Consider the following 26,813-nt stretch of genomic DNA (forward strand, 5'->3'; position numbering starts at 1 on the left):
AAAACTTCCCAAACCTGGTGAAGGAAATAGACATACAAGCCCAGGAAGCGCAGAGTCCCACACAAGATGAACCCAAACAGGCCCACACCAAGACACATCATAACTAAAATACTGAAGGTTAAAGACAAAGAGAGAATCTTAAAAGCAGCAAGAGAAAAAGCACTTAGTTATCTACAAGGGAGATCCCATAAGACTATTAGTTGATTTCTCAACAGAAATTTTGCAGGCCAGAAGCAACTGGCACAAAATATTCACAGTGATGAAAAGCAAGTATCTACAACCAAGATTACTCTACCAAGCAAGGCTATCATTTAGAATCGAAGGATAGATAAAGAGCTTACCAGACAAGAAAAAGTTAAAGGAGCTCATCAACACCAATAAGCAATCTTAGAGGGACTTCTTTAAGACGAAAAAAGAAAAACAAGATAAAAAATATGAATAATAAAATGGCAATAACTACATATCTTTCAACAATTACTTTCATTGTAAATGAATTAAATGCTCCAATCAAAAGACATAGAGTGGTTGAATGGATAAGAAAACAAGACCCTTACATATGCTGTCTACAAGAGGCTCACTTTAGATCTAAAGACACACAGACTGAAAGTAAAGGGATGGAAAAAGATATTCTATGGGAAAAAAAAAGAAAGCTGGTGTAGCAATATTTATGCTAGACAAAATAGACTTTAAAACAAAGGCTATAACGAGACAAAAAAAGGACCCAGTGATCCCACTGCTAGGTATTTATCTGAAGAAACCCAAAACACTACTTCAAAGGGACATGTGCATCCATATGTTCATGCTGCATTATTTATAAGGGCTATGAGGGCAACGTGGGTGTCCATCAGTGGATAAACAGATAAAGAAGAGGTGATATATATATATATATACACACACAGTGGAATATTACTCAGCCATAAAAAAGGATGAAATCTTGCCAGAAATCTTGCAACAACATAGATGTATCTAGAGGGTATTGTGCTGAATGGAATGAATCAGAGAAAGGCAAACACCATATGATCTCATTTATATGTGGAATCTAAAGAACAAAATAAATGAACAAACAAAACAGAAACAAACTCATAATTACAGAGAACATTTTGATGGTTGCCAGATGGGAGGGGGATTGAGGAGATGGGTGAAAAAGGGAAGGGATTAAGAAGTACAAATTTGTAGTTATAAAATAGTCACGAGGATATAAGGTATAGCATAGGGTATTGTAGTCAATAATATTGTAATAACTATGTATGGTGTCAGATGGGGTAGATTTATTGGGGTAATCACTTTGTAAGTCACATAAATGTCTAATCACTATGTTGTACAACTGAAACTCATATAATATTTGTATGTCAACTGTAACTGAAAACATTATTTAAAAAAATAAAGTGACCTGTATAATTGGGAGGTGCTTAATCATGGTAGTTGTTATCACTTTAAACCTGTAAGCAATTCACCCAAATTAGTTTCAGAGCATTTATTATTATTATTAGTTTCAGGTGTCCAAAACAATGTAATAGATATTTCATGCCTCACAAAGTGATAACCCTCCTCCCCCAATCTATTGCCCCTCTGACATCGCATATCTCTATTACAATTCCATTGACTCTATTCCGTAGGCTGTACTCCATATCCCGTGACAATATATATATTAAATTATAGTTGACATACAATATTATTCAGCTTCAGCTTCAGGTGTACAGTGCAGTAGTCAAGCATCTACTATAAGGCAAACATATATAAACATGATATACCCATTATACCAGGTTTGGAAAAAAAATACTTTGTTTTTTTAAACAGCCAATTGCAACCCATTTACAAAAAAAAACCAAAAACTTAAATTAAAAACAATGACACATTACAAAATGGATTGTGATTAAGAGATTATAAATACATTTATTGGTAGTGTTAATGAATTCTGAATGCAGAGAATAGAATACAAAGAAATCACCACTTAAAAGGAAACATCTATTTTAAAAATGCAACATATTTACATGTATGTTTAACCAATTTTGTATATCTGTTTATGTTTACAAAAGTAAAGCTAATTCCGCAACTTTCATTGTGAATATACCTTGATTTCTAGTATGCTCCACTCTAAAGTCTGCTGTTTTTGATGTATTTATACCAAGTATGATTTATTTTGTTTGAATCTAACTTGAAAGCAAGACTCTGTGAGCTGGCACTGATGCAGCCAGGTAAATCAGGAAATTTTAAAACAGCTCTTTAAGAGAGGATAAAGCCACACGAAAGAAAACACCTCAACCCTAGATATATACATACAAAAGAGAAAATAACAAGAAGCAAAATGAATCCATAATACCAATTCTATTCTAAACTATAATTTCTAATTCTAGCAATTCAATTAGCAGTAGCTTAGATGCCTCTGTTCTATAAAGTAAATCCATTTAGTTTTTCACTACAGTTTTCTCACTATTCCCAATGAATAATTATCAAGTCTTCATATTCTATTTTAATAACCCAAGAATATGATTTATACATAACAGAATCATTAACAAAAGAGCACTTCAAACGTACTGCTGAAAGCTGCAATGCTGCAATATAGTTTTGGGGCCAGATTTAAATTTACACAAACTTACTATCCATAGAGTGTTTATGAAACCCAGTACAATCATGTTCAGCATTGTTAACTCAGAAATACTCCTTCCATTCTTGCTATCAGAGAATTACTGACATGGATGGGATTGTTATGACAATTCTACAGGACCTCTAAACAGGATTGCACATAAAATAATTATGAACTATCATACAATTGTGACAACACGGCAAGCTTATAGAACTGAATTTTTCACAATAATAATAGCATTACAAAATTACAGTCACAGTTAAATATCAGAATTATTTTTCCCTGCTAACTACTGAATTAGAAAGAGTTTTCTGACTATATTTTTGATGAATAGAATACCTTTGAAATAAACACTAGGGGAAATTAAAAAGTGAAATAAACCCCTCCAGTTCATTCTTCCCAGATATTAACAAGTAAAGCAGTTTAACCAAAAAAAAAATTTTAAATTATCCTAAAAACAAATAAATATAAGATCAAATCAATTATTTTTGAAGAAAATATAGCTTACTTTCAAAAGTTCTACTTGGTTTGTGACTAGACTAGAAAGTATTAAAATAAACCAAACAGATTCCAACAATACTGATTTACTACGTAGGCTTTGAAAAAAGCACTTCAAGTTTTAAGCTGAATGTTTCATCCTCTCCCCTAGTCCCAGAGGACGTAAATTAAAAAGAGAAAAGGGGCTCTGGCAAAAACAAAACAAAATAAAACAAAACCACCAACCAAAATTGATTAAAATCTTTTTCTTTTTGAACACTTCACTTTAGTTGGTCCTATTATTATGGTAAGGTTTCTATAGCAAGGACTTCCTAGTTTCTTCCTTTATCTTTCATTCTTTAGTCATTCCCATATTTTTATCAAACAAGGCTATGTGTAGGCTTTCCTAAGAAGTCAGGTTGAGTCAGAGGTAGCTTTAGGATGCAGTATCCTTGACTACACATTGTTCTAAAAGGATTACAATATGTAAAAATGCAGAAAGAAAAAATATACAGCCCTCACTGCCTTGCACTGAGAGAACAATTTTGAGAAACTGAGGAACACTGGAAGCCAGGAAACAGGCATCTATCTGCCTCGTCTCCCATGAGCTCCTTTAATGCACCAGTTCGGGCTGGTTTTCCACGAAGGGGAGCACCCCACTCACATAGTAGGCAATGCCAAGAGACAGCAAAGCGATGACAAAGATCAAGAGCAAAACCCTCCAGAAACCCAGATCCTCTACAAACTCCTGCCATGTGGTTCGGAAGCTGGACAGGACTCCTTCACCTTGCTGTAGGTTGGGATTGAGGAGCGAATGGCTCTCCATAGCACTGTGAAAGAAGCAAAGAGAACAGAAACAGGCATGAAACAACACATTTCACCTATCTCAAAAACATAAAACAATGGGAACTGTTGAAAAGACTTACTTAGAAAAGACTAACCCTACAACACAACACTCATAAGAAGAAAACTAACATACATACACATACTCTCACACGAACTGATTTACGTGTATCTGCATGTATCTGGACAATAAACTGTAAATTGCTAAACCATAATGGTTATGTTTCTTGGTTTTGTATTTAGCAAAGTTAAAAAATCCTTTTCTAATAAAAAGGTCCCAAGCAGAAGTCTTGAAGTAGGTCAAATGAGTTGTTTCCATCAGATGCTAAACCAAAACCCATTTGGTTAGTTTAAATTTAGAAGGATTCAAAACGAAGATTCATAATTTGAAAATTCATGTTAGTGAAAATAAGCAAAGACAGTATGTGAATCCTAAAGTTAAAGGGGGGTTATTATTAGTTTAGTTTAATAATTGGACCAATGACGAAATTCCTTCTTTTGACGGTAATTCTCTAATAATGGATATTCTTCAGTCTGTTGCACATTTGAACAAGTCTACTCATTAAAAATTCTTAACAGTGTCCCACCATTGGTTTTAGTTCTATCTTATACAATAATACAAAGTAAGTTTCTCTTCTGCATAAAGTCAGAATCTAGTTGAAATAAGGTAGTACAAACACCATAAAAAGAATGATTCTGGTTTTCAGAGCTATATCGATGTGAAATATGGCTGCTATACATATAAAACAGTATATCTGACTTCAGTATCTGTAAGCCTACACTGCGATGAATTCAAAGCTCTAAGGGATCAGCACCCATAATTATGTCACAACATGTTGGCCCAATAACAGAGTATCATTTAGATTAAAGACACAATGGACATACTCAGATGTATCAACTATCTATTGCTTATAAAAGGTCATCACTACCCTCCCTAAACCCCTTCTCTTCATATACTTCCAGCCATCTGGGTAAAGAACAATGAAAACAGCATAAAACAATGTTTTAGAGTCTCGTTCACTATGCAGAATTGGCAGGTTTATTTTAAACCTACAACTTTATTTTACTTCTTGACACAGTTAACCAGAGGTCCTTTTACCTTTACTAGTGTTAGAGGTCTCTTATTGGACGCTGACTTCCTAATGTACCTGTCTGTTTGACATCCAAAATTTGTTTTCATATTAAAAGATGTTGGCCGGCCCAGTGGCGCAGGCAGTTGGAGCTCCATGCTCCTAACGCCAAAGGCTGCTGGTTTGATTCCCACATGGGCCAGTGGGCTCTCAAACACAAGGGTGCCGCAAGGGATGGTGGGCTGCACCCCCTGCAAATAACATCAGCAACTGGACCTGGAGCTGAGCTGCGCCCTCCACAACTAAGATTGAAATGACAACTTGAGTTGGAAAAAAACTGGAAGTACACACTGTTCCCCAGTAAGTCCTGTTCCCCTTCCCCAATTAAAAAAAAAAAAAAATCTTAAAAAAAAAAGATGTTTATTCTCTGAATAAGAGAAGACCTTTACAGTGGGAATATACAGCAATACAAAAATTTAAGAAAATTCAAGCAAGTTCAAAAATAAGACTAGAATGTTGAGAAGGCTTAAACACATAAAACCATAAATAAAGTCATGAGAGATTAATTCTGACTTATATGAAATTTATTGACTATGTCCGAGTTGACATGATTTCATACTCAAAGACGTTAGATGTAAAATGAGAATTCAGTTGAGCATTCTCCAGGAGATCATGAAGCTCTGCCAATCATAATTTTATGTAGTGACTCTATTTAATGAAATGTTTTCTACCGCCCAGGAAATATCTGATTCTAGCATGATATGTTTATTTGTGTGTAATTTTGTTGCACATATGTCATCTACACTGTCTTTGTCATACTGTACCTACAAAGTAAAAGGAATTAAATTAAATCTAGGCTACATGGGGGAGTGGATAAATATTTTTCACGAACTTGATTTATAGGCCCTTAAGAAATTATGCTATGTCTCAGGGAATGGAAAATATTGTAAGTAAATATATTCAAACTCTTGCTTTATCTTCTGCTCTAGAAAAGGCTAATTGTTACACAGCTATGCCATAATGCCATGTGCTAGCCAATCCCTTCAAGCTTTTTTCTCACATTTTTTTTATCGAGCTATAATTCAGATACCATAAAACTCACCTTTTCAATGTGCACAATTCAGTGGTTTTTAGTATATTCACAAAGTTGTACAACATTTCCATCTAATTTCACAGTGTTTTTATCACCTCTATAAGAAACTCTGCCCATTAGCAGTCACTTCCCTTGCCCCTTCCCCGAGCTCCTGGCAAGCACTAATTTACTTTCTATTTGCCAATTCTGGACATTTCATATAAATGGAAGCATATAATATATGGCCTTTTGTGACTGACTTCTCTCATGTAGCATGTTTTCAAAGTTTATTCATGTTATAGCATGTATCAGTATTTTATTCTTTTTTTATGGTGTAATAATATTCCCCTGATGGACAGATGACATTTTGTTATTCTTTTCAGTTGACGGACTTTTGGATGGTTTCTACCTTTTGGCTATTATGCATAATTCTGCTATGAACATTTTGTGTACAAGATTTTGTGTGAACATGTTTTCAATTTTCTTCAGTCTACACCTAGAAGTGAAATTGGTGGGTCATATGGTAACCCTGTGTAACTTTCTGATGAACTGCCAGACTGGTTTCCAAAGCAGTTACACTATTTTACACTCCTATGAGCAATGTATAAGGGTTCTAATTTCTCCACAGCCTCGCCAACACTTGCTATTGCCCATCTTTCTGAGTACAGCCATCATAGTGGGTATGAAGTGCCATTTCACTGTGGTTTTGATTTGCATTTCACTATGACTAATTATGTTGACTTTAAGCTTTTAAATTTAAGCTTCAACCACTGCATTTTTATCATGACGCTGAGGGGGCAGGAGTAAGATGGGACAACCAAGATATGACAAACTGGTACAAATATTAACTCAATTTTTGAAGAACTGGCTTTACACAATGCTGTAAACAATACAAATTCTCATGCTGAAGTGAAATGGCAGGAATGGAAAGAAGCAGGAGTAAAAATTTCATACTGAGCTGCTCAAATGACTAATTACTTCTAAAGTAATCACAATTGAGGCAAAATAGAATTAAAAATTAATTTCTGATAAAAAGGTGCCAAAACACTAGCTATTAACAAATTATACCACGCTAGGTTTCCAAAATACACTAAGCAAAAACAAAAATACATTCTTGAACATTTCTCATGGTAAAGAAGCTTAAAGTAACTTACTACTATTTTATAGAAAGATGAAAATAAATTTCAAGTTATTTTGAAAGAACATGATCTATAACAAATAATAGATAACTTAATGCTATTATATTGCGTATGGCATTCTGACATTCGATCCAAAGTATACAGGTGAGAGAAAAAGGGCTTGTAAATGCATCTTTGACTTCCTGCTTATTTTATGTACTTGTCAGCTTTCAGTGGTAACTCATGAGAAGTATGCACTGTTCTAGAAGTAAAATTCTTTAATTTCATTGGACAGTAATAAGTATTTGAAAGTCTTCTAAACAAAACAGTCTTAAGCTTAAGAGTAGAATCAGTGGTCCCCGAGGAGTACACCAGCCAGCAAATGAAGAGGGATGAAAGCAATCATGGATACAAAGGAATCAAATGAAGGGTGAACTATGAAAAATAGAGAAGATTTCTTTTAGAACGCAAAGACACAATGATGCCAATGGTCTAAGTTGACTATACGATCCTAAATCCAGGTTCTTGTCAATCATCTACTGGGTCCACAGCTGATGAGGGCCCTTGAAATATATTCCACTGAAATTTGTGGGAGAAGACTACATAGGAAGCTCATCCTCTTTCTTACCTGGTATAATCTGGAAGGCTGAAACACCATGACAGTCAACCAAACTACATGCTAATACAACAAAGTCTAGCCTACTGACTTAATCTGTTGAGCCAGTGAGGCCAAAAGAAAAAAACTGTCACCTTTTCAGAGCTCCCTGAAACTGTTCTGAACTGCATCTAGATGAGAAATGATGAGATTTTTAAGATCCTGTCAGTCACTGCATCTTAGCTTCAATTACTTACAGGAGCCCAAATGTCATTTTGTTCCAATGCATGTGAAAGTCACTTTCACTTGCACATTACTGAATTGTGTACATGTTAAATCTTGCCTTAGTTTCTCTCCTGTTTTCATTTTCCTCAGCACTCCACTTTCCAACTCTTGAAACTACCCTTTTGGTCTTTTCTAATGTCCAAGTTTTTAGCCTTACTTACCTTTCTCCCGCTTTTTTGAAATTCTATTCTTTTAGTGACCGGCACTAAAATTCTCAAACTCCTGTTTCCTTCCCTCATATTCAGCTCTTAACCACCTCTCCTCCCTTGTACTGCCAAAACAGCAGGCTGCCTTGCACAGTGGCTAACAGAACATTATGTGCGTGTGGGCACGTAGTACTTTCTGTTAATAGCTCCTCAATTGTAATCTGGAGCCATAAGGGCTTACATGAAGTTCAAAGAAAATATCAAAGCCCTGTACTTGAAAGCAAATAAATATAAAGCTCACAAAGTTGTCATAAAAGATCTAGGGACTTAAAATGACTTGCCCATTAAAAAAGTATATCTTAAGTACCTTTCACTCTCAGCTGTCTGCATGGTCTCCAGTTTTGAGTGAGTTCCTCTGTTAAATCCTTTTACCTCTTGTTCTTCCAAAGATTCCAGCAATCGGATGACATCTTTATTCACTCCCCTGCGCTTTGCCAGAACTAAGGGTGTAGCACCTTGATGATTGCTAAAAAAAAGGTCATAAAAATAAAGAGGTCATTGCAGCAGTTGTATTATATCGTTAGTACCTTTTTGTGTAGATAAGTGAAGAAGGCATGGGCGCAATTAACTCAAAATTAGAACCCAGAGCAGAACCAATGGTAGAGACGGAGACTGAATTTTAAGTTAACCTATATTCTTTTTCTTCTATGGAAAAAAGAAAAAGAATCTATAGGCAAAAGAGTAGATAAACGAGAATAAATAAAAAAAAAGAGGGCATCTTCCCAGAAATTAATTGGAAAGTCTAGTTCTAGATTTATTCTTATTTGACATTTACATTTTATAGGAATAGTGTTTGTATTTAAAATGTCTAAGAATTAAAAAAAAAAAAAAGAAAACAATCCCTAAAGCAATTAAATAAGCTGCTTTGGTACATCTAGCTATTTAACACTGATAAAAGGAGAGAGCCCAAATAACACTGAATCCTGTATTCAATTCCCACCACATACTGTCCTTACATTAATAGTAGCAGAACCATTTACTATCTTATACAGATTTAGGGACATTACGCACCAATAAATTAGGGCAACATATAACTATAGTTTAAAGGTCATGCTCAGTTTTAAAAGTGGCCCAACATCTTTCCCACTCAAGAGAGAAGGTATCTCTAAAAAAAATAAAGAAGACCATGTCTCTAAATTTTCAGTATAAAAAGGACTCTGAGCCCCAGAGAGATTATGAAGCTAGCATGGAATATAATATGATAAGGGGCAAACAAGCTTTGGAATCAGGTAGAACTAGGTTCAAATTCCAGCATTGTGACTTTTGTTAAGTCATTTAACCCCTCTTGTCTCAACTATTTCATCTGTATAATGAAGATAACACATACCTCAAGAGTTACCATTCTGAGGCATGAATGAGCTAACATAAGTAAACACGGTGCCCAGCTCATGACAGATTTTCAACAAATGTTAGTTCTTTTCTTCTTTTCCCCTTGTCTTACAATACACAATTAGTAGCAGAACCTAGCCACTACTTACATAGAACTTACACTGCTTCAGCATAAATCTAGAAATCAGCCCCTTGTTCCCTCACTCCCTTAAGATTCCATTGTTCTCAATGCCTCTCTGAACATGTCACTTCAACTGATCAACGAGAAACAAATAAAAAAAAAATAGATTCCAAGATTAGGCCACTAGTTGAGAGACTAAATGGAAGAAATGACTAGACTTCAAAAACCACAGAGAACTTACCAAATATCAATTTTGAGTCCATTGGAAACCAAAAATTGAATAGTATCCACATGACCACAGAGATGAAGAGCTGTGTTCCCTTGATAATCTGTGGCCAGAAGATCAGCACCAAATTTATGCAACAACTGGCAGATGTCTACATTCCCTCGGGCTGCTGCAAGGTGAAGGCCTGTTCTGCCCCTGCTGTCACGAATATTTGGGTCAAAGCCACTTTCCAAAAGCCGCTTGGAATAGTTAAAGTCTCCATCAATACAGGCTTGTAGCAAGGGCACATTAGTCTGAGAAGAATCATTTACAAAAACGTAGGACATTGTTCTGATGTGGTGGATGGGATATGCCTGTAATGAAATATGAGATGAGTGAGATTCAGTGAAGCCAAACTAAATCCAGATAATGAAGTCATTTAGAGAAACACTTTTTCTTATCCTTCTTGGCCTCCTGCCTCTAATAAATTATCTCACCAAACAGAAACAACAACAGAGTTATCATATTTTATTTTCCATTAAAATATCTTGTTTTCTCCATATCTGCTAGATTAAAATTGCAAAAAAAATTACTATAAAGCTCTAGTTTGCTTTTCATCATGTAAAAAGATTAAGAGATACTTTAAAAATTAAGATATAATTGCTTCAAGTTTACTGCATTGTCAGAAGACATAAATACATGATCCTTAGATTTCAAAGACCTACACACACACACACACACATACACACACACACACACACACGCACAGATGCTATTGCTGATACTTTTATTTAAAACAAAGTAATTCTCTTTCACATATTTGCTTATTATAGTTGAGATATTCTATATGGTAAATGGAACTATCTGCTCAAAAGTTAACTAAATCAACATGAAAAAAAAATTTAATCAACATTTGATGAGGACCTACTAAAATATTGTGTTTACAGCACAAACTTCATATTTTAATAGAAAGAAAAAGGAAAGCAACAAACTGAATTTAAAATTGGAAATACCATGAAATCAATTCAGACTGTCCATCTTTCTTACAGTATTGATTCTATTCTGCTGTGTTCTGCAGTTATTTAAATATCTGGCTTCACCAAACTCCCATTATCTGAAGACTGAGAGATGAGAAAAACCAAGTCTGTCTGGGAATACAAAGGTAGGACAAAGGCAGCAATCTCAACTGTGTCCACTCTAATATTTCATCCACTTGAGTAATGGAGGCTCATCAGTTTGTCCACACCGCTTTCACTGATACTTCCCTACCTCACTGATCTCTCCGTGTGTCTCTGTTTCTCTCTCTCTCTTTCCCTTCGTTCATTTAAGAAAAAGTTGAAGCCTGACAAAAGAAACTTGACTGAGAAACTGAAGAGAAAACAAAACAAAACAAGAAAACACAAAGGCAGAGAGTGATGTTTACAGAGATGCTCCCCTACTCTAAGGTTACAAAAGCTTAGTCACAGATGGGCTTGGCTTGTAATTTATCAGCCAAAGTCTGTCTTTCTGGAACACCGATTGAATTGGATGCTAGACTAATCTATTCTTGTGCCAAACCTCCAGGGGATTCAGAAAAGCATGGCTGTGGAGTTTGGTGAGATTCTTGGCTCCTACTCCTTTCAGTCTGGTTTCCCAGCAGAGACACTGTCCCTCTAGACCTGGGTTTCCTTACACTAGAGCTTTGCTACTGCCATGGGTTCTCTGGGCAAAGGGGAAACATTCACACATACTGAGGGCTGTGCTGAGCCAGGCATTGCACTAGGGGTTCATGATGAATTTTATTTAATCTTCCTAACAATGCCATGGAAAGGAGTCATTGAAGGATACTAAATGGCATTGTCTTATTACATTAGTCTTTCAGAAAGATTACTTTGTTGGCAATATGGAGAGGCTAGATTGGAGGGGTTAAGGTTGGAGACAGGGTGATCAATCAGTAGGTCACTGCAGAAATCCAGGCAAGAAAGGATGAGAGCCTGATCTAAGGCAGTGCAGAGAGAACAGGGCATACTGGGGAGGGATATATAAGATAGAATTAGCACAACTTAATGACCTGTTGGATATAAAGGGTGAGAAAGAGCTATAAAGGGTAATTCTAAATAAGGGGACAATCTACTTATGATTAAGAATTACAGAGATCAAGATAAAACAAACTTCAGATTATGACACTAAATAAAGCTTTTTAAATAAATTAACGCAACGAAATAACTTAATAAAGTAATCAAGAATTCTCTTTTGAGGATAATCTCCCTATTTTCCCCTACTGCATTCATTGGGTTGGATCATAAAAATGACAAAGCTATCACAAACTATTTAAAAAATAAAATACCATATATCAAGTGCTTTTTAAGATGTAATGTGTTTTGGTTACATTTTGTATGAATAGATAATGAAAAACAATCTACTTGGTGTTTTGGTTCAACACAGTAAGAATTCTTGTGGTTTGCAGACTGGGATTCTTCTGAATGTTGGCTAAGTGAAAAAAGCCTTTCTTGTCTATTTTTAAAGCAAGAATAAGTGTGCTGTATTGTGTGAGTTTCTTTGTGTCCTTGAGAAACTGCTAACCTTACCCCCAACTTTAATAAGCTCAGAGGTAGATAACATTTTTCATCTTGATCACAGAACTGAATCTGCCCTAAACCAAGGCCACAGTAGAAAATACTCACGTAAGCCTTAAGATTAGATCTTTCTTTCAGTGGTCACCTGACAGTTTCTCTGAATTCTTAAGAAGGTTCAACAGGATATCCAGAAATGTGCCGGCAAGGATCTAGAGTAAATAGAAAATTCAGTTATAACAAAAGTGTGGTGTGAAAAAGGACTTGCTGTGTTCTAGTAAACACAGACAAGCAAGTGGGACCTGTACATATTCTCCAGAAAATCTATGGGTAAGACATCAACTTATAAGGTTAGTAAGTGACGAGTAATAAAGTATCAAAGAGGAAGAACAGAAGGGCTTAATAAAGAGTGGTTCTGTTGCCCACAAACAAGAAAGCCTGGTCAGAAAGATAAAAGAAGAAGAATCAAATTATGTGCTATCAGAAGATAAAAATCCTGGGCTCTGAACATTCACTTGAAGTCACTGGAATTCAGAATGCATACTTTTCACAGAAATGGTGGCTAGATCTGATTAGCCCACAAAAGCACTTTTAAAAATAAAAATGCTACTTGCAGTGCGGAGAAAAAGTAGAAAAAAAAACCAGTACTTAAATTTAAACCAAACAGGATACATTTAAGAAAAAATATTTCTAAACTACCTGGAATGCTGATACTTATATCACCTTCTGAGACTGTCCCCCCTTTTCTTTCCAGTGTGAAAGAAAAACGGGCTCAAATCTGCAGTCTTTTGCACATGCTTGACCCCACCCCTCCTGAATTGTGGTGCTGCTCCACGTTCATGCTCGCCTTGGAACCCACACAGGTGTCGCTCTGTGCACTGAGAGACTTTTGCAAGTAACCTGTCTGTCCCACTGCACTCTTCTATTGAGGGATCCCAGAAGAGAGGATCATGGGCAGGCAGTATGGACCACAAAAAAAATCAATTATTAATTTGTTAAACAAAAATGTACTGTGTGACCGAAACGTGCCAGTACCGTGCTAAGTGGTGGAATATAAAGTCCTAAATTTAAAGCTCCAGCTGAGAAGCGAAGCCTTATATTCATGTGAAATTCAGGTTAACCTTTCACTGGTCTTACATGTTCACTGCTATCGAATCCCTTTAAATAAACTTACATAAAGAAATAATTAATGGTCCTTTACGAAGCTCCACTTACAATATGTAAATCAGGTTGTATCATAAGGGCTATCAGTGCTGGGTTGAAAGTGAAAACCAGAGTTGACAAACTGTATGTGAGAACCAGTCCCACAATAGTGTCAACAAATATCATAATGGCTGATAATATACAAAATAGCCACCCTCCTCAACTGTTTAAGTTTTCTGTGATTCTATAATACTAACTTAGACAAACTTCCTATCGCAGAGCTACTTAATCAATTTCCTTGAACAAATACCGATTCACCTAAAGCCTCGAGTTTCCTTGCTTCTCCTGACCCCTGGAGCTGAGTCTTCATGACTAAAGCCTTTTTCTAATATATAATCTGGCTTTAATTTTCACAGTTAAAATGATGTAGGGGGTTATTCTGAAGATCGTAGGGCTCGCATTATGAAAAGGACATAAGTGAAAATTCTCTCTTGTTTGGAGATAGAATTATAGATTATATAGCTACACCCCCCCCAGTAATCCTAATGTTCCCTTAAATCCACAAGGCAATACTTCTGCCATTTTATTTTAATATAAGGCCTCATAAGAAAATAAACTTGATCAAATTATAGATTTGTGATTTCAAACAACTATTATACAAGTGCGTTACACCTAATTCCTAGAAACCTGCCAAAAAAAGGTCTAAGACCTCAATTAGATCTTAATCACTAGAAATCTATTCACAGCTCCCTCAAGAAGTAACGGAAGTGAATAAAAATCAGGATTATATTATCTATTGTCCAAGGGGTGAAGGGGACTAAAGATTTTTTAAATGAAGCTTTTTATTTTGATATAATTATAGATTCACATGCAGTGGTAAGAAATAATACAGAGATCCTGTGAACCTCTTACCAGTTTCCCCAACAGTAACATCCTGCAAAACTATAGTACCGTATGGTGCTCAGGACATTGGCATTGATACAATCAAGACACAGAACACTCCCATCACCACAAACATCTCTCACAGTGCCTTTCACATGCCACACCTGTTTCCCTCTGCCCCCACACCTCCTTACCCTCTGGAAACCACTACTCTGTCTTCCATTTTTATTACTGCCATTTCAAGAATATTACATAAATGGAACCATAATTCTCATAATCCCCATTCAACATAATTCTCTGGGGATGTGTTCAGGTCATTGTCTGTATCAATAGCCTGTTTCTTTTTCATTGATGAGTAATATTCCACGGTATGGATGTAACACCAGTTTGTTTAACTGTTCACCTTTTAAAGGACATCTGGTTGTCTCCAGTTTTTGGTTGTTATGTTAAAGCTTCTAAAACATTCAGGTACATATTTTTATGTGAACGTAAGACTTCGTTTCTCTGGGATAAATACCCAGGAGTGCAATTGCTGGGTTGTATGGAGGCCTAAAGATTTTGACAACAAGACTTGAGTCCGAAGGTGTCCACTTTCCCCATATAAAACAAGGAAGAATATAAGGTCTTCTTTGTGGTCACTCGTCTGGGTGCCTCAGGCAACTAGGAGAGTGAGAGGTTATTTATGGAAGCATTTGGAAAGGCTCAGGTGGATGCCCTGGTATTTACCCAAGTGAGTGAGGAGTAAGAACCATTCTACAAGCAGAGTTAGAGGCACTAATGTGCCTCTAACGCACAGTGAACTGGTATCTTTCAAGATTCACAGAGGGAGTCTGTTCCCATGTGAATGGATGTGAAAGCTAAGTATAAGGAAGGTTGATTCTAGACGTGGGAAACGCTGGAGGGAGACAGATGTGATACAGTCTGTCTCTCCTGGGAGGGGCTACTTTTAGGAGTGCATGACATTCTATAGAAAGGTAGTTCTACAGCCAGAAGCTGTTAAAAGAGCGTGGCTACTCCATCCAAAATGTATCTGGAGTCAGACAGCCTGGGTTTGAAACCCACTTCAGCTACCTGCTTAATTGTATGACTTAAGGACCCCCAAAATAACAATTATTACCCTCCCAAGGCTGGACACAGGGAGACCAGTCCTCTACCGTAGAGAACAGCTCGCCTAGTAGCAGAACACTGATTCCCTGGTGAAACAGCAGCTTCTAACACTGGGGTGACCTCTAGTGGGGAGTAGAGACTTCCAGGAAAGAAAAAGAGAACTGGTTCCCAGCATAGGAAAAACCACAAGAACAGTCAATAGTGGGAATAGGCAAGCCCCAGAAAGCCTCTGCTTGTCCACCATGGCCTGGTTCCTAAGGGACAGTGTCCTCTGACTATTTCAGAGGCTAACTTGCTGAGATTGTTAAAAGCAGTGCCCTGGTGGTCAGGTCTTACAAGGCTGGTGCAGCCCAGCGTTTCAAACTCCTAACCCTGTGCTCTGTGGCACTGACTGAGAAACTTCATAAGGATGGAATCATTCATCCTCTGGGACAAGGGAGTCACCTAGATCTCAGTTACAAGAGCTCCTTACACTAAATAGCGCTTGTCCCAATCCAAATAAGATTTTAATAGAAGCTTGTAAGTCACTGACTTTATGGAAAGTTCTAGTTAATGTTCTTTTTCTTTTCTAATTTCCTTTTATGTTAATTTTAGTTCAATCTGCACAACTTTAAGATAGTATTCTTGATGGTTAACAACTAATGGAGAAAACATGTTCTATTTTAACATATACTTATTGTACCATAACTTTAAATTGGTCTTCTGTATCCAATATCACCAACCATATATAATGTATTGACTTATTTTTCATTTTGAAAGGTCACGGGCAAAGGCAAGACTAAGTGCTACATCCCTGGTTCAATGGACTGACTACACTCTGCCTACATAGCAACTTTAATCAGAGATCAAACATGAGACACTTCAGCAAAATGCAAGGAACATATGGTATATCTGGAGAGATATATTATCAGACTTATTGCCTACATTTTTTAACATCAAAGAAACGTACTAAAACTGAGAATGATATACAGTAAATGGAACCCCAAAATCTGGATTCTCTATGCCTCACTTGGTTAATTCTTACTCTTTTAAGAGGATACAGTTATTTTAAAATATAAAATAACCTCAAAGAACCATAAAACAAGAACTTCAAATGAAGTCATTAAATCCTAACTATTTGCACTTTAAAATTACTGTTCTTAAAACCTAAGCACTGCACAGATTCACAGATATTAGGCAAGGGAGAAAAGACAGTATCTATAAGAAATCTAGCTGTGAGCAAGTAAAAATTTTAACAATAATTTAAATACTTCCCAAAACGTTAATTAGTTTCTTCAGTCTGCTTATCTCCATCAGCTATTTCTCTAACAGACTGGTCTTAAATAATTTCCAAGGCTCAGAGAGTTTAATGAGTCTAAGGCCATACTGCTGTGAAGTGGCAGAGCGGGCTTCCAATTTAGTCTCTAATATTTCCCATATGCCATGCAGCCTCTATACAGTAATCAAGATAATCAGGATAAAATGGTTCATACAAAGCTGTATTGCTCGTTTACAATTGTTTGCAAAAATTCCTGCCAGACCATGCCTCGAGATGGCAAAAAAACGGGTCTGATCTGTCTGTGTAACATGGCAGATTACACGGTGCTGGCACATTGCTTCTTGAAATCTAGACATAGGAAAATCCAATAATTCTTTGCTGAATGTACACTCAATTAAGTTCATTTTAACAGGATTTTCAAGTAGCATTTTTTTCTTGTGACTAGTTCTACAGTTCATTGTACATTTTGTAAGAAAATAAATATGAAAAAAGAAAATAAGTTAGCCATAATCCTACCAGGTAGAAATAACTATTATATTTTGATGCTATGATCGCTAGCATTTTTTCTCTATGTTCATATATATATATATATATATATATGTGTATATATATATATACATATATATATAATTCATACTATGCATACTAATGTTAAACTCTTCTATTTACTATATTGTGAACATCCTTCCATGTTCCCAGTCTTCTATTACAATTTTTAATGGTTGTTTTCTATTGTATGTATGTACCATAGTTTTCTTATTGAATTTGTTAGCACATTAAAAAAGTTGGCCCTGCATTTTTCCTATTATTACAGAGATTCAAATTTACTGATATTTTAAGCCAATCAAAATGTAGACAGTCTAGCAGCCCGGGTTGAGAACCACTGGCACAGACTCGGAACAGGTGCCCAGATACAGGTCCACATGTGCCAGAATGGCAAGGGATTTGTGTAATAAAGTTTCCCTCCACCCTTTTTTTCAAAATTAAATCTCTGTAGGGACAAAAAAAAAAAATGTAGATAGTCTAAGAGAATTTTAAAATAATACTTTTGGTCAAAATGTGAGTACCATAATGGATTCTCAGGCAATGTATTTAAAAGATGTGACAGGTGGATCTGACTATGATTATGGCTGTGGAACCAGTCTCATTTCTATATTGGCGAATTATTTTACTGTGACAGCAATCTTGATGCAATGCTTGCTTTGCTCACTCTAAAACTTCCAAGGTTCTGGTTTACAGTTCACCTTAAACTATAGTTCACCTTAAACTAAGCTGCACTTAGGATCGTTATTTATCTGCTTTTCGGGAGACTGTCTTAGAAAAGCCTGGGAAGTGAATTTTCGTAGATTATATGGCTAGCACTCCAATATTTAACCTTTGAGATAGCTATCCAAAATAAAGACAAAATATGCAAATGTTTACTATTTACTTCGAGTACTTAGGAAGGAAAAAGGTGGCTCCCTTTTTGAAAGCTTGGTAGTAAGTAAATTTAAGAAAGGAACTGAGAACACTGTCCTTTTAGGATATCCCAGTACTATGAAGAACATTTGAAGAATCAAGTTTATAAGTAGAACCTTCTAAATTTTACTCCCAAGGCTCAAAAATAATTAATAGACATGCAATACGAGTAATGTTGCGATAGATCCAGACACCATGGTCAGATACATTTTCACCTTTTGTCTAAACTTGTGGAGAATTCACATTTTGTGTACTATCAATATTTCAGTGTAATTTGGGTCTAAAATTCGTAACTTTGGGATTTCTTCAATGCCAAGCTATCGATTACTTCATAATTAAAAATTTACTAATGCAGTAAAGTTGAGTTTAATTTGAAGTATATGAATTTATGTTTCTTCATTAAGTTCATATAATTAAAAGTAGGCTAATCAGGTACTACTCAGTAGAAGTTCTTAGAGAAAAAGCTTAATGAAAAGGGAAAAAAAGATTTGTTTATATATCTGCTATTACTGTGCAAACAACTGCGTATCAATATCTGAGATACATAATATTTAACATTTATTAAGTTATGATACTCCAGGGACTGTTTAAGTATTTTTCCTTTAATAACTGGTTTAATCCTCATAAAACTCTGTAAGGTAAGTATTAATTATCATTATCCTCATTTTATGGGTGAAAATATTAAGTCACTAAGATTCTCATAAGATTCTCATAAGATTCTCCTTTATATAAGAAATCAGTTTAGCAAACCTTTTCATCAATTATAAAAAGGTAAACATTAGTTCTAGACCACACACTCCGAATTAATTCCTTAGAATCATTTCATTGAAAATAAACTTCTTTTTAAACTGTGGAAAAACAATAAATATCTGGAAATGTTTCTTAATTTACAGGAAACAGTGTCTAGCTTATATACTCTGAATTAACTCTTTGCAATCACCTCATACGAAGCAAATTTTTTAAAATGTGAGAAAACAAAAATAAAAAATTTGGAAATGTTTTCTACTTTACAGGAAGTGACTAAATTCCTTAACTCATTATTCTCAAGTATTTGTTACTCATCGGGATTGTGAGGAAACACTTGCCTAAATTTTTCTTTCTCCATCAGGAAATCAAAAAACACCAAAGAAGGATTTATGATATGTATTTCCTGCAATATTCATATTACTTTATTATTTGTATTATTAACATTTAGTTACAATTCAACTTTTAGAAAGATACTGTCTTAAAATAAATAAAAATTAATTGTTCACAAGGGAATATTGGTCATTCTGGATATTTTATTCTAATTCCTTTCAGTATTTTCTAAAATCTTTACTGTATAAATTCTACCATGTTTAAAATTCTTAGCAAGTGACTTCCTCTCACTGGAAGTTTCTAATTTGTAATTAAATAATAAAGACATTAAATAAGCACTGGGAGGTGAACCTGAAGTCTTTCATGTACATATGTTACTTCTGTAAAACGTTATTTTGATTTTTTTTAAAAATCAGTTTTTTTCCTAGCTACAACTACACTTCATTTGTATGGCCTAATATTGCCACCTTGTGGTCTACCTGGGCTTCAAGTGCAACTTTAGTATCTAGTACAGATACAAGGCAAGAAAAGAGCCACTGGAATTTCTCTCAGTTTAATTGCATAGTTACTTAAAATTCTCAGTAATTCAATATTTGTGAAAATTCAGCATAGGTATGAAGCTAAATTTTCCTTAAAAAAGTTTACCAAGCAAATTAATAGCATAAATATGATTCTGGGCGTATTCCGAAATCTAAACCTCATTGAACCCACCTTACCAGATTTCATTTACATAGGATAAAGTGCTACAAAAATGACATTCTTATTCATTTATTCAGTGTCATTTAAAAATACAGGAACTACAACTTTTGTAAATTATTCCTTATTTCTAAATATTCCAAAAAATGTATACCAGACTTCACCTGAAGTACTTTGAAGGCACATGATTGTGATCTTAAGAAAAACAAACATTTCCATGAAATTTTTATAGCTGGAATGGTCATCCAGGCTCATCTAACCCAATCTCCTTATTTTACAGATAAGGATACTGAGAACCAGAGAGGTTGTAACTTTATATGCCCTTCACTACCCTTCACTTTCAGGTTTTATCCCTATTCCTGATTCATGGTAGAAAAATACGGTACGTCCTCAACATAACAGTTGTTTTCACAATTCTATTGTAATCTGTCCCCTTCCACATTCTATATAATGGGCTAGATTAGGTGCTAGCATGTAGTGACTGCACCCTTCATGTGAAATAAACATTCTAGTGACACAGGGTGGACAAGGGCCCTCCCTATACAACCCAGAGAAGATCTAACAGACTTCTTTGAAGTGTGGTCTAATTGTGTGTGGAGCTTTGCAAATCACTAGTCTAGTCTAGAGCTCCATGACGCCTACATTTATGGCCTAGGTAGACCCTTAAAATTCAAGAACTCCTTACACATCATTATTATACCCACATCCTACCCCATTCATTCTTACCCTCTGGGGGTCCTGGTAAATGAAGCTATGCAACAAAAAATAAAAACAAACACACAAACAAAAAGACTGAAAACAGGACTAAGAAACTAACATACCCAGCCAGCCTTTAAAAATGGACCGTTTATGTATAGCCGCAAAAGGACCACCATATGGGGTGTTAGACATTGCTTCTTTCTCTCCACTAAAATGAGAATTAAGGATGAAACCTTTGGTAGAAAGTGAGTAAAGTCTGAGTAAGAGAGCTGAGAGGAGTGTCTGAGTTTTTAAAGGTGCTGTGGTCTTTTCCCATTATCCCTCCTTTGGACTGGGATAATTTAATTTGGGGAGACATTGTGTGACACCCAGGGAAAAGAAAGTAGGGAGTTATGTGCTTAGAAATGGCTCTGGATTCAAGAAAGAGAACTAGGGATTTCCCTCTAGGTTTTCCAACCCAGTTTATGAGGATAAAAATACGTGTAAGTAGAGAATTATAGGCAAATGTTGTATTTTTTGGCTGGAACTTTCTTCATGCTGCCACTTAGGAGCCTAAGAGGTGGGGCAAGAAGTAGGAAATGCCAGTATTCTAAAGCAGAGCTGAATCAACAGTCCTGATAGCTTCTTCAGTAGAACAATAATTCTGAGTATAGGGGCAATGAATTATAAAAATCCTCTTTCTGACTGAGACCTGGCCCACACACAGCCTCTCCTATGAAAACAGAAGATCTGTGAGTTGGCTCAGTTTGCATCTATGTACTCAGAGTTCTAGGGAATCTTTCAGAAATGGGAATAAAGGCTGGCAAATTCCTATACTGGTTTCCCATGGAACTATTTTTACTGACTAGTTCCCAGAGACCTACCAGGTCCTTGTGACCAACATAAGAGAGAGTGGTTAGTGACTAAGGATCTCAAATTTTAGTAACTACATGGCTCTTCCAGATTTGCTGTTTTCCAGAAAATGTCTTCTCAACAGTTTTTTTCTTAACATAAAATTGCTTGCTAGATTTAGCAAATACAAACCTCATTTTCTTTCTGGTCCTTATTTTCAATCTCGCAAAACTATTTACTACAGCCATGTGCTGCCTAGTGACAAGGATATGTTCTAAGAAATGCATCATTGGGTGATTTCGTCTTTGTACAGCTATCATAGAGTACACTCATACACGCCTAGATGGTATAGCCTAGCACACAGCTAGACTACAAACACCTGTACAGCATGTACAACATGAGATTAAATCAAGCAGATTCAAAAGAAATGATGCAATCAAGACACACTTAAGTAAACATGAGATGCAAGCAGTTGCTGCCAGCGTTAACCGTTTTACAGCAAACTTTTTTAATAAGTAGAAAGCGTCCACTGTGAAATAACAATAAAAGTACAGTATAAGTACCAGTAAGTCATTTATAATGATTATCAAGTATTATGTACTGTACATAATTGTATGTCTGTACTTTTATACGACTGGCAGTGCAGGAGGCTTACACTAGCATTACTCCAAACCCATGAGTAACGCATTACACTACGTCATGATGGCTGGCAACCATACCACCAGGTGATAGAAAATTTTCAGCTCCACTATACTGTTATGTGACCACTTTCATATATGTAGTCCGTCGTTGACAGAACTGTCGTTATGAGGTACATGACTGTATTTTGTCATTTGGTCTATAACAAATACTAAGAAGATTGGGAGTAATATGGCACATGTGTGCATTTCAAAAATAATTTTTTACATGACCTGCAGATAGGGGCATGATGTACTATAAAACTGTTAGGAAGAGTTTCGTGTTTTTTTTTTTAACTTTGAACAATTGCTATTTTGAACTTTTGTCCTTGTACTCAAGAGAACCATACTGTCAAGCAAAGAAAATTATGATAGGAAAACTGTTCTTTAAAATGCTATCAAAAGATGACTTCACTGTCTTCAAACAACAGATGAGAGAATAAATTTCTTGTATTTGGATAAATGAAACAAAGTACACTATCAGAATTCACAGCTTTGGACTTGGGAAAATGATCTAGGATTATTAAATGTGTAGCATCTTAAATGGTAGAGAAGTATAAGAACAGTCACAAAAACAAATTCAACTTTTAAGTGTAAAGTAAGTATTAAATTTACCACTGATACTATAGCATGTCTCCCCCAGTGATACTAATGCAAATAAATCTAAAATATTTTTACCAAATATATTGACTTTTCTACCACTTCCCTTTTATCTTCTCTGGCCCAAATTTTAGTTTTTCATTATATTTTATTTGATGGTTTCATGTGTGCCAATTTATCACTTAAAAAAGATTAACCCAAGAGTTCTTCAAACTTCTCAATGTCAAATACCTTTATTTCCACACTTCAGTCACCCTTACTGGAACTTGTTTCCACCATCCAGATCTTAACCCATAACTCCCCCTTCTGACAACCACCTCCAATCTTCCACCTTTGCCATTCCCTCACACCTTATGAAATGTCTCCTATTCACATCTCTCAGCCCTCTTTTGGCTACCTCAAGCAGGAAGGAATCTGTCTGCACAACTTTCCCTCTCTTCAGCCAGCTTCTGGTTCCTTCTAATCCTCAAGAAAGATGCATTCCCACTTCCACCAAGGCAGAAAAGGCCTTCCTCATCAAGAGGACCAAGAAGTATAGGAGCAAGGACAACGAGCATAAGTATAACGTAAGAGATGAAGGCATGAGAGGACTAATGATTATGGAAAAGACTAAAAACAACTTCAGAAAGAATTGAAAATTGGATCAAATCTCAGTGTCAGGGTTCTGCTAACCCAAAAGTACCATTTCCCTCTCGATCTAGACAAGGTTGAAGCTAGGGAAAATAACCAGTTGGGTGATTATTTGCTATAAACAGTGAATGCAGACTTAAAGACTTGAATTAACAGATTTGTGCTCTGTGAATTTACCAGGAATTATTCTTATGACAGGCACTGAGGACCAGATACCAATCAAAAGATTTATATCTTAGGTTCTGACTGCCATTTTCTAAGGTACACTCTTGAGTGGCCAATCTCTAAGAGCCTCACATTCCTCATTTGAAAAATTGGGATACTATCTACCCTATTTATTTCAGTGTTTTTACAGAACTTTGAAAACTATAATGCAATGAACAAATAAAAGATGCTAAATGTTTTTGCTTAGTTTCCTAGCAAAAGTTCCCCTTCAAAAAGTTCAGCCTGAATTAAGGGTAAAAGGATTTCCGAGGATTATGGAAAGGTGTGTGTAAAAAAAAGAAAAAATAAAAAAAAAAAAAAGGATTTCCACATCTTGGCATCAGCAGGTAAAATTATTTCTGCCCTTCAGGAGGTCAGGGGTGATGATGAGAGCAACCCATTCTCTCAAATTCTTTTCCTTTCCATTCACACTGCCTCCACTCTTAATTTGGGTTCTAACAAATAATCTTATACATGAAGTTTTCCATTGCTTTCCTAATTGGTCTCTCAGTCTCATTCTCTCTTCTGTCACCTCCATCTCATGTTTTTTGAACATCACTTCCAAACTAAAAATTTTGTTAGTGGCTCCAATGATCCAAGCATGACCTTTTACTGAGCCTACTATAATAAACTGCTAACCATTCTCCATTTCCACTTTTGCCCTTGTACAATTCACTTCTCCCCACAGAGAAAAAATCTTTCAAAACTATAAATCATTTCACGTCATTCTTCTGTTTTAAATAAGTCAATGGAATGGCAACCCAATGCATTTAAAATAACATTCAAAATCCTTACCATGGTCTACAAAGCACTGAATGATTTTGCTCCTGCCTATCTAATTTCATCTTTAACCATACCCCGTTCTTGTTCTCTGTACTCTAGCCCCACTTGACTCCTTTATGTTCACTGAAGCTCTTTCTGGCCTCAGGGTCTTTGCACTTACTTTTCCTTCTACTGGAATGTATTTCCCCTGGACAGATCTATACTCAACTGGCTCATTGCCAGAACTCAGGTCTCAGCTCAAATGAACTTATGTCCCAAAATTACTTCTCACATCACCCTGTTTACTTCCTTCCTGGTTCTTATCAATATAGAATTTTCTGATTTAGTTAAATCATTTACAAGGTCGGACAATTAAGTTCGCAAACTCATCCTAGAAAAAGTGGCTACACACCTCATTGCTGAATATCACTACGGATGATAACTTGGGAAGTTATGCACCGACACCAGTGCCTAGTCCACCCTTCAAAGCCATTTTGGAACTCTTTTTCTGGAATGGCCATCAGAGCTGTTGTCGTATTACCCTTGATGTCTTGAATGTCATCAAAATGTCTTCCTTTCAATATTTCCTTTACCTTCGGGTAAAGAAGTCATTCAGGGCCAGATCAGATGAGTAGGGATTATGTTCCAATACAGTTATTTGTTTACTGGCTAAAAACTCCCTCACAGACAGAGCCATGGGAGCTGGTACACTGTTGTGATGCCAAGAGCCATGAATTGTTGGTGAAAAGTTCAGGTCGTCTAACTTTTTCACGCAGCCTTTTCAGCACTTCCAAATAGTAAACTTGGTTAACTGCGCAGTTGGTACAAATTCATAATGAATAATCCCTCTGATATCAAAAAAAATTGGTTAACTCTTTGTACAGTTGGTACCAATTCATAATGAATAATCCCTCTGATATAAAAAAAAATGGTTAGCAACATCGTTGCAACAAGTTCATGAACTTAATTGTTAGACCTCATACATCTCTTCCATTTGAATGTAAGCTCTTTGAGGGCAGGAGCTTGTCTTGTTCAACATGATCCACAGTGTCTAGCAGTGCCTATTACATACTAAGTGATCAATCTATACTTTTTACTTTTTTAGTTAAATGAATGCATGGTCCAAATGAAAAGTATGCATTCAAATAAGTCTTTCAATGGAGTATGGAAGTTGGCATTAATGCGTAAATGGTAACAACAGGCATTAAGACACTCATTGAAGTTGGCCAAAAAATATAACTAGACTAATAAAATATAACTACATACCAATAAAATTGGTATCACATTTAAAGAGAAATCATGTCTACTTCTACTTCTTAAAATGTCTTTTAATGTCCAAGAAGTAGAAGTTATTTACAAATAATAAAACATTGATTGACTCCTTCCATAAGCAGACCCATGCTAGCTAGAAGAAATACAACATTAAAGCAAAATGGTAGTATGAGTATTTCAATATTTATTTTATATAATATGGAAACATTAGCATTAATACTGGCTATTTTATTTTTTAAAATTCATGATTTAACAAGTAAAATTAAGTGTTCAATACATCACAAATAAAAAAATTAGCAGCATTTCAGAACATCAAATAAAAATATAAACTTATAAAAATGTGTTAAGCATACATTATCATACTAATATAAATTGGCAGAAAAATACAGTGAAATATTACCTAAAAACAAACCACACAAAAATAAAAATTAAAATAACAAAATAATTGAAATGAATTTTTTTTGAAAGCACAAAATACATTAAGTAGCACTGCAAATGAGTTGTGAGGACACTGTTGTACAAATTTTCCAGCTGCTGCAAAATATCTCTTTATTAACTGGAGGTAACATAATGTTAATGTAATTCCATATCTTTCAACTCCTTTATCTTCAAATTGTTTCATTTCTTCTTTGAGATCTGTATCCTTTTAATTACTTCTTTGTTTTTGCAGAAACTGCAATCTTCTTTATTCCTATTAATGTTTCTTTCCTCAACATTTGACATTAATGATAATATTATACTAGCTTTTTATGGTTATCATTGTGGGGGGATGTTTTTCTATTTCAACCATTCTGTACAGTTTTGTTTTGGTATGTATCTTGTAAACAATAGGAAACAAACTGCTTTTTAATTGTTTTGAAGATTTTTTTTCCATAGGTGAATTGAATCAACTTACATTTTATGTGATTTCTGACCTATTTGGGATTATTTCCACTATCCTATTTTGTGTTTTCTGTTTATCTTTGTTTTTGTTTTTTCTTCTTTCCTATCATCTCTCAATTATGTTTTTCTCTATATTCTCCTCATTCCTCTGTATTGGCTTAAATACTATTATATTTCC

General features: G+C 35.5%; 1 protein-coding gene across 2 annotated transcripts in view; it reads right to left on the bottom strand.

Annotated features, from left to right (window-relative positions):
* Window positions 1–1,867: 1,867 nt before the first annotated feature.
* Window positions 1,868–26,813, bottom strand: part of ANKRD46 (ankyrin repeat domain 46) — a 42,343-nt gene continuing 17,397 nt past the window's right edge. The window contains exons 2-5 of one of the 2 annotated variants that reach the window (XM_033126830.1): window positions 12,569–12,669; window positions 9,942–10,279; window positions 8,558–8,716; window positions 1,868–3,891 (exon numbers count right to left, since the gene is read on the bottom strand). In XM_033126830.1, the coding sequence (XP_032982721.1) occupies window positions 3,675–3,891; window positions 8,558–8,716; window positions 9,942–10,252 (687 nt within the window). In that variant the 5' untranslated portion in view covers window positions 10,253–10,279; window positions 12,569–12,669 and the 3' untranslated portion in view covers window positions 1,868–3,674. The remainder of the gene's footprint in view (window positions 3,892–8,557; window positions 8,717–9,941; window positions 10,280–12,568; window positions 12,670–26,813) is intronic. The other variant, XM_033126831.1, reaches the window with a different exon arrangement.

The sequence above is a fragment of the Rhinolophus ferrumequinum genome, chromosome 14, assembly GCF_004115265.2.
Source record: "Rhinolophus ferrumequinum isolate MPI-CBG mRhiFer1 chromosome 14, mRhiFer1_v1.p, whole genome shotgun sequence".
Classification (NCBI taxonomy): domain Eukaryota; kingdom Metazoa; phylum Chordata; class Mammalia; order Chiroptera; family Rhinolophidae; genus Rhinolophus; species Rhinolophus ferrumequinum.